This window comes from Bemisia tabaci, chromosome 9, assembly GCF_918797505.1.
Source record: "Bemisia tabaci chromosome 9, PGI_BMITA_v3".
NCBI classification, from domain to species: domain Eukaryota; kingdom Metazoa; phylum Arthropoda; class Insecta; order Hemiptera; family Aleyrodidae; genus Bemisia; species Bemisia tabaci.
Window position 1 is genome coordinate 20,067,389 of NC_092801.1, and position 13,741 is coordinate 20,081,129.

At 36.2% G+C, this 13,741-nt stretch overlaps 1 protein-coding gene across 28 annotated transcripts in view; it reads right to left on the bottom strand.

Moving 5' to 3' along the window:
* The window catches only part of bt (projectin protein bent), a 256,610-nt gene that overhangs the window by 49,238 nt on the left and 193,631 nt on the right, over nucleotides 1-13,741 (bottom strand). For 25 of the 28 annotated variants that reach the window (XM_072304609.1, XM_019048127.2, XM_019048132.2 and 22 more), the window contains 14 exons: nucleotides 13,575-13,711; nucleotides 12,854-13,017; nucleotides 12,024-12,165; nucleotides 10,882-11,184; nucleotides 10,053-10,337; nucleotides 9,086-9,400; nucleotides 8,153-8,282; nucleotides 6,796-6,968; nucleotides 5,943-6,070; nucleotides 5,045-5,065; nucleotides 2,996-3,149; nucleotides 1,826-2,125; nucleotides 863-1,029; nucleotides 66-201 (listed from right to left, as the gene is read on the bottom strand). In XM_072304609.1, the coding sequence (XP_072160710.1) occupies nucleotides 66-201; nucleotides 863-1,029; nucleotides 1,826-2,125; nucleotides 2,996-3,149; nucleotides 5,045-5,065; nucleotides 5,943-6,070; nucleotides 6,796-6,968; nucleotides 8,153-8,282; nucleotides 9,086-9,400; nucleotides 10,053-10,337; nucleotides 10,882-11,184; nucleotides 12,024-12,165; nucleotides 12,854-13,017; nucleotides 13,575-13,711 (2,555 nt within the window). The remainder of the gene's footprint in view (nucleotides 1-65; nucleotides 202-862; nucleotides 1,030-1,825; nucleotides 2,126-2,995; nucleotides 3,150-5,044; nucleotides 5,066-5,942; nucleotides 6,071-6,795; nucleotides 6,969-8,152; nucleotides 8,283-9,085; nucleotides 9,401-10,052; nucleotides 10,338-10,881; nucleotides 11,185-12,023; nucleotides 12,166-12,853; nucleotides 13,018-13,574; nucleotides 13,712-13,741) is intronic. The other 3 variants (XM_019048123.2, XM_019048124.2, XM_072304611.1) reach the window with 1 other exon arrangement.

The window sequence follows — 13,741 nt, forward strand, 5'->3', positions numbered from 1 at the left end:
TTAATTTACCTTTTGAAATAGTAAAACTACTTCACATAAGCAAGAACAAAAACAATTTCACTTACGATTTTTGGCCTTGGCAACGTGTGGTTTAGTTGCATCGCTGGGGTCTGAGGCACCAGCCTTGTTCACGGCTCTGACTCGGAATTGATAAGTATTGCCCTCTTTCAAACCTTTCACAGTAGCTGCTGTTTCTGGAGTCTAAAAATAAAGATTAAAATACCGAATGTAAGAATACCAGCTTATACAATATCAAACGCACCCCTGACAAAGTGAAGTATAATCCAAAGTAATGACAACTTCTGGCGCAGATCAGCTACTATTCTCAGAGGAGATTGCATTCAGAATGAGATGATAGAGAAGATCATAGATGCCAAACCGACCATCCTTCATGAAATTTACCAAACACTAACATTTAGTGTAACAAAAAGCCTTGCATTATCTTACTCATGCTACTGTTAGGGTTGCCACAGAATTTAGATAACGAAATTCTCTGACATTTCCTTGATTTCCCTAACACACTTTGGTGAAATTCTCAGACAATTGAAGGAATGACAGGTGGTTAAGAACACACAATTGAAAATTGTTTTTAGGCAAAATTTGTAGTTCAAAACCTCAAACCCAATCTAGAAAGCAAATTAAGGGGATTTAACAAATTTTCCCTGACATTTTTGTCACTTTTCCTGACATTTCCCAATTTTTCCCTGAATTTTCCCTGATTTCTAAATTTCCCTTTCCCTAAATTCCCTCAATTCCCTGTTTCCCAGTATTCCGCGATTGTGACAACTTTATAATGTGTTGTTCACAATCTTTTTACAATAGGTTAATAAACTCGATAATTGTCTGTGCTTTTTACACTTACATTTGTGGTTAAAATCTCTTCCCAACCAGCAGAGAACTTCTCCTTCTTTTCAATTATGTAACCAGTTATAGGTGCTCCTCCGTTGCTTTCAGGGGCTTCCCAAACGAGATCAACTCTGTCAACATCGTAATCTTGGATATCTGGCTTTCCTGGTTTACTGGCAAGATCTGAGAAAAGAGATGCGAGAAAAAATTGATCAAAAAAGGCAAAAGAGTTGGAGGAAATTTCAAAAATTCATTTTGTTTTTGGAGCTACTGTTATTTTTGATGATTGATATTTTTTGGCTAACATTAACATTTGAAATTTTGATTAAATGTTTCGCTTCTGTTTTCATACTTTGTTCCTTGAAATGATTAGGTATAGACTTTTCATTATAGGTCCAATTCACAATTGGACATATTTGTACCAAACAGAACCATAGGCAGGTGGGAAATATGGGGTGTGCTCGTTAGTTCTCAGGCCATGGACATTATAAGGTGCCAGTGATGTCAGCAGCGACGAAGCTACTGCCGCAGTCACCCGCGCGCGTCTTTAACTCATGAGCTCTGTCCACAACGCTCTTGTCCCATGCCCATGGCTCAAGAGTCAGTTGGCTACAGTTGGCATACAGTTGGAAAATGGTTCCGTTTAGTGAATTTAAAATCCTGATTTTTCAATTCTTCAAAAGGAATCAAGCAAAATTTTACATTGTGTCTCATCCAGGTCACCACGAGCACGCCCCATCTCTCCTACCTGCACATAGTCCTGTTTGGTAGAAATACGTCCTATTATTTGTTTAAATATTAGATTAAAATTATATAAAAGTCCTGTGGAGCTCCGTAAGAAACAGTCTTATAAGAACTAAAAAATGCATTTTTTTGTGGTCAGTGGCATCCGATTGTTATCTTGAGGTCATCCACAAAAAAATTATTTAGTCCAGTAGCTAAGATAGCTCTCTGTTAATACAAAAAAATAGTTGCTTACCATACGGATTCTTGGCGACGATAGAATGCTCCGTTTCCAATGGTTCCGACTCTCCTTCCTCATTGACTGCTTTGACACGGAAGTTATATTCATGGCCTTCCTGGAGACCTTTAACTTCCATTTCAGGCTCAGCAGAGCGCCCAACAGGGACCCAGCGGCCAGTTGCATGGTCAAGTTTTTCAACAACATATGCAGTGATTGGCTTGCCACCGTCATCCTCTGGCTTGGCCCACTTAAGTTTAGCCGAGTTGGCGGTTATGTCGGAGACTTTGAGCGGACCTTGCGGCTTTGTCGGTGCACCTGGACACGCAGTAGAAAAATTGTTTAATGACTTGTGCTTTGAATCCGCTTATCAACTAACTACTACACGGACATTCATGAAAAAGAAAGCTTGAGGGTTTGGTTCCTTCTTTACAAATGTTCGTTGACCTCAATTGACACAGTGCAAGAAAAGGCATTACTCTGTAATAGAGATGGCGATCTTAGACTGCATATTTTGAGACAAATTTTTTTGTGATGAGAAATTACGATTAATTTTTCTGGTGTACAGTAAAAATTTCTTTTAAAATTTAATTAAAATTTGAAAGGCGTCAGAGGTAATGACCATATCTAGAAGATTTTCACCTTTGAAGTTTTCAGAATTGAGGAGTTTGATATTATCTCAGGTCAATATTTTATAAAAAATAAAATTAATTATGTATTTCAAATTAATTTTTGCTGAAAATAAATAAATTTTTCGAAATTAATTTTTATTGATTTTGCCTCAAAAATCAAAACATTTTCTTTTCAAATATCATCATCTCTAGACCATGTATTTGATTATTTTGTGAAATCGCACTATACTTCACAAGAAGTAACCACTATTTTTCCTTGATTTTCAAAACAACATGTGTGTGTCATCAGTTCCTTTATTCCTTTTTGAAGATGGGTGCTTTTATAGATGAGCCAGAAATACCGGTTCCTTGTGGCGAAGTAAGATCTAATTTTTCCACGGATGATATTGCTTTTCACTACACATGCATACAGTACAGCCAACAATTTCGCATGATAATTTTATGAGATAGGCGAAATTTTCAAATCCGAGGAAAAAGGATACATTCCAATACTTTTTTTGGTTTTAATTATTTATCTCAATCAGCTTTGAAAAACAGACAAAAATGAGGAACTTACTTAAAACAGTGACTTCAACATCAGCTTCATCTTTTCCTGATGCATTTTCAGCGATGATTCTGTAAAGACCAGTGTTCTTCCTCTTAGCATCTGTGATGCTGAATTTGGTGTTGTAATCGACATTAACGATTTCAATATTACCTTCAGACTCGACCTAGGATAAGAAGAGGCAGAGTTAATGCGCTGATGACAGTTGGACAGAAGCAATTATTTTCAAACTGGAACTAGGATTTCTTCGATCTTTTGCAGAATGAAATTGAGTAGGACGACGGAAAACAATCGCATATTTTGAGGAACCTCAATTTTTCATAATGTTTCTCAGAAAATTCTGAGTTCATTTCACTTTAAAAATTTAGAATATTCTCATGATTTTTATGTGAAACAAAAACTCTTCTGATTATTTTAGGGGTTGGAAAAAATCAGTCTCTGAATCATAAGAAAACAGAAATTTTTACTTTGAAAGTTTGGTTTCCAAAATTTTCAGGTAACTTGCAGATTTTCCCCGGAACTGTCCTCTGAGTAAACGACAGTTATTAGCTGAACGATTCCTCCGAATTCTTTCAGCACTTAGACTGCGCCTCCCATGCAATTCAGCACATTTAAATGCATATATATGTACTTGTCTTAGAAATAAATTATTAAATTTAGAATTAAAATTACACCCAAAAAAACTTCAGTATGGCAGGTAGGTAGTTTTATTGATGTTTGAACAGTAAAACTTTATCATCTACAGAATCGTCTTTTTTCTTTTCAGTACTGTGACATCAAATTTTAAATTTGAACTAATATCCAATGGATCCAATTTTCTAAAAAGACCAAAATAAAACTCATGACAGATTATAAATTCAAGTTGTGATATTATGGGGAACTAAGACGCCTGGATTTGCCTTGATGACAAAATTATCATTCAACTGAGATTTGGACTAAACTCAAGACCAATTTGTAAGTTTCATCAAAACTTTTCTAGGAAGAAAATTTCTATCACTCTTTTCAAGGATTATATCCATTTAGATTTTTCATGTTCGGTTCACGAAATCCTGTTAAAAGGAAGAATGAAGCACAAAGAGAAGAATAATTTAACAAGGACCATTTGACGGGAGTTCAAGTTGTACGGGGAAGGAATCAACAAACACAAGCACAGAACACAAAACAAAAGCAAAACAACAAAACAAGAGGACAGGGAAACTACTAGGTAGGTGGATTTTGAAATATTTGACACACAATAGGAAATTCGGCAACTTCATAAGGATCTATGAATTCTAAAAGGATTCTATAAAAATAATTGGGAATTATTTATAGAAAAATAATGATGAAATTTTTTTGTCACACCATAGCTTCAAAAAAATTATCCGGCAAGAACGCTTGAAAGTGACAAGATTTGCTGAAAAAATTCTACAGAAAAAAAACAAAAAAAACTAAGTTTAACTAAAAAACTAGACTAGGAAACTAATTTGTTTCGTCAAAAAAAGAAAGAAAGAGAAGCCCTTTTCCATATTTTCTGACCTCAAAACTGTTTGTAATATATGAACTTTTTGAAGGAATGAACAGTTTTTAATGAGAGAATAAGGCAAATTAAAAAATGTTCTGAAATAATTGAAATAAACTAACTAAGGCTGGGTTGTAATTTAATTTGTTCAGATAAGATGATTTGGCCTTACATCTTAAATTTCAAATGGATTAAATTTAGCATAAAACTAACGCAATTACAGTGTTGTAAAAATCGTGCGACTAAAAACGATGAAGAGACACTTTAAAAATTAACCCTTCAACAGAGACTCAGACACATCTCTTCTACCAAAGACAAAATGATAAAAAATATAACTTATTTTGATAATTTGAGGCTTTAATTATCAATTCATCACCTTTGAAATAACTGTCCTGAAAAACCATTCATTCGTTCAAAATTTTTTGTAAGATTCACTACGCAAAAAATTCAGAAATTCTCTAACTTTTTCAATGGTCAAACACAGTCTAAACCTCATCACAATATCTAGCTATGAAAGCAAGAAATTAAAATTGAAACCTTTCATGTTGATACTTTTTACTCACTTTTCTAATAACTTGATCAGTCTGAAATAAAAAATTATTGATTATAGGAATGTTAATGTTTCGGGACGCAAGGACATATGTAAATTTTAAAACTTAGAAACGAAGGATGAACATTTTAAGCAATTTTTAGTTTGGGAGGAATTACAGAATTTACCGATGCTTGGAAATCATAACACAAACAGGATGCATTGATCTGACACTTAATTACAGAGAGGGTAATCAGTGATATTGAAGAGGGATCTTGAAGGGTCATTTAGTCTCAGTTGTTGTGAGCTTCTAGAGTAAGAATCAAATAATTTGATGGCAATGCTTTTGAGACAGTACACTGGGAAACAGACATTTTGAACAGGGGCACAGACAGAGAAGAGACAACAGATCAAAGTTTCATGCGTCAGAAAGAACCCTGGAGATGATAGGTTAATTTTTGGTTCCAAGACTGTCTTTTCATGGTTAAATCTTGCAGATCAGAAAAAAATTGGTGGGGTCAATCTTAACGCCAAGTTCTTAGGATCAACATTAATAAAGATGCCTCCTTTTAAGAATTATGGTTAACAATAACATCCACTGTATTTTCCAAAGGAAATTGTTCCAGTCAATTTTGAACATGAGAAGTTGGCGTTAGTACAGACCCCGTTGTTTTGCTTTCTGCAATATTCCACCGTTAACACAGGATCCTGTGATCCTCTTATTTGACCACTTTGACCAATTTTCCAGATTCAAACTTTAAAAAAAAAAAAAAAATTGTAGAGGATTGAGTTCTGAGTCATTGAGGATGTCAAGACTGGGGTAAAAAGATTAGCTCAGCCAGACGTTCGTCTAAGTATGTTTTTCTGAGTGAGCTTGAATAAATGAGAGACATCCTTATGAGAATGAACAGAGGTCTAGAAATTTTACTCACAATTTTGTCGGCCAAGACCCAAGTGACAGATGGAGGAGGCTCTCCTCTGATGTTGACGTCAAATTTGACAGATTTCCCAGCTCGGACAACGATATTTTTGAGGTTGGTTCTGTCAATTCTCGGTTTCACTGGACAGAGAAAAAGAAAAAGAAAGTGAAAATAAAGAAATTTAGGGATAAAATCTGTAGAAAATTAGTCTTTCCACCTGATGATTATGACAGGTTGCTGAGTGGTATTTTGCATAATGCAAGCAGTGACTTTATAAAATTACATTTTCAGGGGTCTCAGTTTAGGACCCACCTGTGTTATTCAAAATATTCTCTTTTTTATGGCTGATCTGCCATTTAAATCGAAAATTGGGGAGTGTATTTACTGCTTTTCATTAATCTTTCAAAGGCTATTGAAATTTTATTTTTCATGGCGTTGGAACAGATGCACAAATTATCGCTGAAATTTGCAGGATTTAGCACTTATGAGAACAAAATATCAAAAATTAAAAACAATCGGAGCAAAACTGTTTTTGCAAAAAAAAAAAATTCAAATACTGACTGAAATTTTGCAGTAACTTCAAAATAAACCATGACTGAGCTTTTCATAATAGCTAAAATAATTTTTCATTGTCTTAGAATTTTTACCCTGTTCTTTAAGGTGGTGCAGATAGTTCCAAAAGTCAACCGTATATCGGAATCAGGTGCTTCTTCTTCATACCTCAAGAGAACAGCCTTTGATTTTTGTTTGGCTCAGGAAATCTTAGAATTGGAGAGAGTCAGTTTCTCTCTGTAATGATAATGATTTTTTTGAAGTTTTTTACATCTCAAGCCTTCAAAACTACAAAAAACTATGTGAAACTTACGGTTCTTATGTTTGACTTTGTGTGACTTCGTAGCATCGGATGGCGCAGAAGGACCAGCCTTATTAACAGCGACAACACGGAATTGGAGTTCTTGCCCCTCTGTTAGGCCAGGTACCTTTCCTTCCAGTTTGTCACCCGAGAATTCTGCAGCTGGCTCCCAGTCTGGCTTAAACCTAAATAAAATAATCATTTAAAAAGACTCACAATTAGGTTGTTTTAAAAGCAACTGATACTGCAGCGGCAAAGATTTATAATATTGATCCAAAAAACAAAATTATTTGTGTACACACGGTTTTTCTGTAATTTCTCTGCGAATTTTTCTCAAATCTTTGCATTTGATGATGTATTTAATGTTTTAAATAGGAATGCACAGGATACAAGAATAAGGAGGTGAATAATGAGTCAAAAATATTTATACATGTGTATGTATGAGCCGCTTTTACGGCGCGCTAGGGCGCTCTGCGACGCCTATTCTCCACAGGAATCTGTCATGGTAGAGATCCTCCGGAAGCTGGCATCTCTCCATCTCTTCATGGATGCCCTCTACCCACCGTTTGGCTGGACGCCCTCTCCGTCGCCTACCTGGGGGGACCCACTCCAACACCTTCTTCGGCAACCTGGTATCAGCCATTCTCTGCACATGCCCATACCATACCAATTGCTTGGTCATGATATCGTGCACAATCGTCCCCTCAACGCCCATTATCTCTCGGACACGTTCATTTCTGACACGTTCTCTCCTCAAGATTCCAGCCGATCTTCGCCAGAAATCCATCTCGATCGCCTTGAGCATTTCTTGGGTCCGCTTCTTCAACTGCCACACTTCACTGCCATAGGTGATAATAGGCTTGACAACCGAGTTATAAATCCTCTTCTTGTTGTCTTTGGAAATCCTTTGGTCCCAAAGGATCCCATTAAGCATGGCGATGGCTTTCCTTCCTAGAAGATTACGGTCTCGAATGGCCTGATCCAGCTTCCCATCCGAAATATATATACATACTTCAATAAAATTTTGGTACCTAAGAGGACCCAATATGTTGAAAGAAAGTTGAATTACCAGAGAAAATATCACTATTCTAAATGCTCCGTTCTATGCAGGAAGGGCACTTCACTAAACCGCTTTAATTATTTATTTTTACTACAAAATTACTTTCAAATAATGACTACAACTGTCAGTATCTTTAACGAGGCTTATATTTTGATGGAAAAAACAATGGAACAAAATCTGACTAAACATATTGACAGGAAAATTTGTTTGACTTTAAATTACTTTAATCTCAAAACAAGGTTTTCTGAGAAATGCCCTTCTTTTACTCAATGCCTTAATTCTACATCACAATATATAAATATACCTTACCTGTCTTTCTTTTCAATGATGTATTTTTCGATGGGTGCGCCACCATCATTATCTGGAGGAGTCCATTTCAGTGTCACACTTTCATTATCATAGTCGGTGATTTCGGGTAGACCTGGTTTTGATGGCTCATCTGCAGCAATCACAAACAATTGTTTATAGAATATTTTCTTCGGCGGAAATTTTTTTTTATGAATATCACTTTGTACATGGGGAATTGGCTTAAAAAGCTTCAGAACGCAAAGAGTTCATAAGGAATTGAAATGAATATATTTTCCATTGTAAATTGATTATCATTTAAGGACTTCCATACAAAAATGTAAAAATTATGGTTTTATGGTTAGAAAAATATAATTCATTTAGGAGTATGAAGCTGGGTTACTGTTGCATTAATTCTCTCATGGAAGATGGGTTGTTTTCTTCACTGGTCAAAAGAGACCTACACTGACTAAAATTTCCTGGTGTAAACCCCTGTATTATGTCAATTCAGAAATCAATTAGAAAAAAAAAGTTGTTCTGAGGCTAGATTTTTTAAGGGGTCGAAATATGAATTTCTGCTTTTTCAGCATACGTTGTTTTCACTCTTACTGGCTCAGTTGATGACACAAATGGACCGAGTTTAAGCAATAAGATAAATGAGTTTGGTATTAAACAGAACATGCGTTTTAAGTGGTTTCAAGATCATTTTACTTTATCAAAAATTCAAAGTCAATGAAGAATATTCTCGAGATGAAAAGAGTGATTAAGCTTTGTCTTTACCATTGAGTCTTATAGAGGAACAATACTTCAAACCTCTTCTCTTCACCTCAAATTTTATGTGACTTGGTGCATTTTGGTTGAACTTGCCCCTAAAGTTCCTTAAAACAACAAATTTTATGTTAATCTTTTTGCTTCAGCAGAATTTGTGGAGGACTAAGTCAATTTTAACCATCATACCATAAGGATTTTTGGCGACAATGGGCTTCTCAGTGACCAGCGGTTCAGAGTCTCCTTCGTCATTGACGGCAGTCACGCGGAATTTGTACTCTGAGTTAGGCTCCAGGCCGGTTACGTTCATTTCTAGTTCAGGCTTGTCTCCACCGGGAACTTTTCCCACTCTCACCCAGCGACCGGTTGCTGTGTCCATCTTTTCGATTTCGTACTCCTTGATCGGGAGACCTCCATCGTCTTCTGGCTTCTTCCACTTCAACTTGCAGCCTGTCTTGGTCACATCGCTGACTTCCAATGGGCCTTGGGGTGAAGATGGCTTAGCTAATGAACAGAAAATACGAGAGTCATCAAACAAAACGTTCTAAAATTTTATTTTAAGCATGTAAAACGGTATTTTTTGTTTTTTTCACTTGAAATACCCTCTATGGGATAATCCTGTACTTTCAATTTTATCCCTGTCCCTTTTAGTCGCTACTCAACAACAAGCCCCAGGCAACTATTGTTTGAGATCATCAAACTCCGGTAGCCTGGCCAGGAATCAAACCCGCGACTTCCTGATTAGAGAACCATCTCTACAACCATTACACCGCAGAGGGCCTAAAACTTTCTCCACTAACAGTTTAGATAAGAGAAAAATCATGAAAAATTTCACAAATATAGACAATCCGTTTTTGTTGACGAATGAAAACAATAGAATGTGAGTGACAATTAAAATAGAAAGTTTTCTGAATACTTTGCTCATTTTATCATCAATCTACTATTCAATTTTAAAGGCATGGAATTTTAATCTCATAAGAAAAATGCTGAAACGCATGCATTCAATGCCATCACTGTTCAATGAAAACAATAGAATGTGAATGACAATTAAAATAGAGAATTTTGAGAATATTTTGCTTGTTTCATCATCAATCTACTATTCAGTTTTAAAGGCATAGAATTTTAATCTCAACGCAGTGTTCAAAACAGCACTCACCAAGAACTGTCAATTCGAGCGTTGCCTCGTCTTTGCCAGAGGCATTCTCAGCTGTCAACTTGTAGATACCAGAGTCTCTCCTCGTGGCACTGATAAGAGAGAAGTTGGTTTGATATTCAGCATTCTCAAATTTGAGCCTCTCTGTGTTGACAAGCTTGATGTTGTCGCGGAACGTCCAGTTCATCTCTGGTGGAGGTTCACCAATGACATCAACGGTCCACTTCACTGTGCGGCCAGCTTTGATGGTGACACTCTTCATACCTGCGCGGTCGATCCTTGGTTTCACTGTGGGAGGAGAGGAAAAATTGTAATATTTTGAAGAGACTCGGAAACTGGATTTCAAAACTCCAGACAAACTTTCATAAAAAACTTTTCCACACCTGGTTCCTTCACAAATTCATGAATGAAAATTTTGTATACGATTTTTGCCAACAATTTTGTTTGATACAATTTTCTCCAAAAAATAAAATTTAAAAAAGATACCAGAACTTCTAGTTTGATCATTTACAGAGAGAAAATGTTTCTTTGTTCTTTCTGTGCTGACAAAAAACTTAAATGAAGAAATAAGTATTTTAATCCAACTGTGGATCTCACAAAGTTTGAACATTTTCAGGGTTGATTATTAAAACTTCATCCTTCTACTAATTCAAAACTTTTGTGCCTGTAACATTTTGTACAGATTTTTACACTTGAAAATGTTTTTAAATTTAAAAAAAACATTTAGTAAAATTATTTAAGGATAATTCTTGTTTAAAAAATAAGAGTAAAATTCTGTAAAAAAAAAGGGTCTGAAGGTGCATTTAAGAAAGTAAATTACACTAAAACTTACAGTTCTTGTGTTTGCAAAGATGATTATCAGTCGGTTCACTGGCCTCTCCGGGTCCAGCTTTGTTTACAGCCTTGACCCGGAATTGGTAGACCATTTTCTCCTTAAGACCTCCAACTTTAGCCTCAGGTGTTGGTGACTCTGTCGTGTGACACTGAATCCAGTCCATGGAGAACTTGTCTTTCATCTCAACGATGTAATGTGTGATTGGCCGACCTCCGTCAGTTGAAGGTGGCTCCCACTTGAGAGTTACACTCTGATTGTCGTAGTCGATGATCTCTGGTCGGGGTGGTTTGCCGGGTTCATCTGAGATTGGAAGTAAAGTATTACACACATTTTTTTGCAAGACTCAATTCATAGATTTGCAATTTACTTCAAAAAGAGACTTAAAATTGAAAATTTCATGGCGGTACATAAAATATGGTTTCAGGGAGGTCAAATCTAAGAAAGTCTCCATGCTTTGGAATTTCAAGTTACAAACACTTAGTTTCACAAGAAAATAGCTCCAAGTTTTACCCTGCTGTAATCGGTCATTTCCAAATGCGCTTCTATGTTCTCAATTTTTACAACATTTGTTCCTCTCTACTTCTGTGCTTGTGCTTAAGAATATTACATACTGAGTATATCACTTTTAAACATTGAATTTTCGAAATATTGCTCACCGTTTTTCCTATGAACCGTTCTGAACGTTGTCAGAAAAGTATTTGACAGTATTGATTGCGGAGAACAAGCTTACTGTCACAGGTATATTTGGTTAATTTCTTTAGCATGGCTTTCCTGTTTAAAAAGTTACGCTTTGGTAGTGAACAAAAGATCAGAATGGAGATAAAAAATCTGCTGAATCTAAAAAACCGAGGTCTGAGTAGGTGCATCATTTCAGATTTTTGCAAGGCTGGCAAAAGAGGAGGAGGCTTTTACGCCCTCAACTAAAGAAGTAGGTAGCTGCGATTGCGTAATCAGGCAAGATCATTAAATGACTTCACCTAACATGGGAAATGGGCTTGTTCCAAACTCCGTCCAACAATACGTCCGCTTTCCTTTCCTTTCTTGTTGCCGTTCTGAATGGTTTTCCATGGACTAAACCAATCACTTCCCTCCTTCCCCCCCCCCCCAAGTGGCATCTCTGATTTAAGGAAGTTTCTTACCATATGGGTTCTTGGCCAAAATGGCTTCTTCAGTTTCCAAAGGTTCTGATTCTCCTTCTTTGTTGACAGCCTTGACACGTACTTTGTATTTCTTCTTGGGTTGTAAGTTTTCAAGGGTAAATTCTGTCTTATCTGGACCAGTCTAAAAAAAAGAAAAAGAAAACAATTAAAATCTATTATCTACAAACAAATATCAATTAGACTCAACTTTTTTTTTTCTTTTTTTGACAAAGGCACCAACACTGAAGTTGTTAAGTTAAAATCAAGAAGATTTTTATCAAATCTGTCAAACTATTTTCATCCAAAGATTGGTTACAATAGATATTTGTGCAGAGCGATTGATTCAAACTGATTTGGTTTGTTAATTTATGCTTCTTTTAAAAACAAGGATAAATGAGTTCATACCGGTTTTCTGTGTTACAAAAAAAAAAATTGCATATAAGTCAACAACCATAATGACAATCTATCAAAACTTGGACAAATTCTTAAGAGACTCGAAAAAGAGATATAGAGTTTTTTATGTCTGTAAATTCAACCGCTTGACTAGAGAAAAAAAACAGAGTTTACTTAGTCCAGGCAGCATACAAAACAAATGTTGTCATAATAGTTAAAAACACTTGATCAACCTTTAAAAACCTCAAATTCTTTTATTGAGGAAGTATCTTGCATACTGGTTGATTGAAGAATTTTTTTTTTGCTGGAATCCTTTTCTGTAAGAAACTTAGAACCAAAAAACAACGAGCTAACATATTCATTAAATTTAGAGACTATGCGGTGGTCATAACTCTGAACAACCAATCACAAGGGTTCAGCTATAAATTAGAAAGTACCTCTCCGGCAGTGACCCATCGTCCACTGTCCACATCCATTTTTTCCACAACGTAGCCAGTGATCTCGGAGCCTCCGTTGTCCTTGGGCTTTTTCCAGACAACCTTCAACCGGTTGGCTCTCACTTCATCGGCCTTCAATGGTCCCATTGGGCTACTTGGTTTATCTGAAAATTAACAAAAATAGAGGTTTAGTTTGAAATTCATTGGAGGAAGTATAACACGTATCGGATTGATAATTACAGACAGACAGCAAGTAGAGCGGGAAAAAAAACATTTCAACTGGGGATTTGGGAGCCCTAGAGCTTGTTTGAGACAAAAATCAAACCTTGTTTACGTTCAAACTCACCACGAACGCCACCTATTGCAAACATTTACTAGTTATGGGATATTAATTTTAACTAATCACGAATTGATTTTTGTCTCAACCACTGAATAAGAATCATCAGAGGAGCTACAATTGGCCATCTTTCCTCCGGTTCTTGAAATCCCTACGGCCCCTGCTTTACCTAAAGCTTCAAGTTTTCCCAGAAAAACGATTCCAAGTCACGTCCGCTTTCATTCTGAGGCTCTTGCTTCATCTGCTGTTTCAAAATTCGCAAGGAGACGGTTCCAAGATTGCTTACAAAAAATTACAAGATCTTAGACTACAGAGTTACTGAAACAGAGCACTTATAAATAATTGTACATTAGAGAAAATAAAGCTTGTGAGGGTTAGACTTACCGAGAACAATAACTTCAGCTTTCTTGTCCGTGGTTCCAGAGCTGTTGGTCAGTACAAGCTTGTACATTCCACTATCGGACCGCACAGATCTTCGCACGGTTAGAACAGTATTCTTCTCATATTTGTCGATAGTGATCCTGCAAAGTTGAAAGGAGACTAAGATAAAA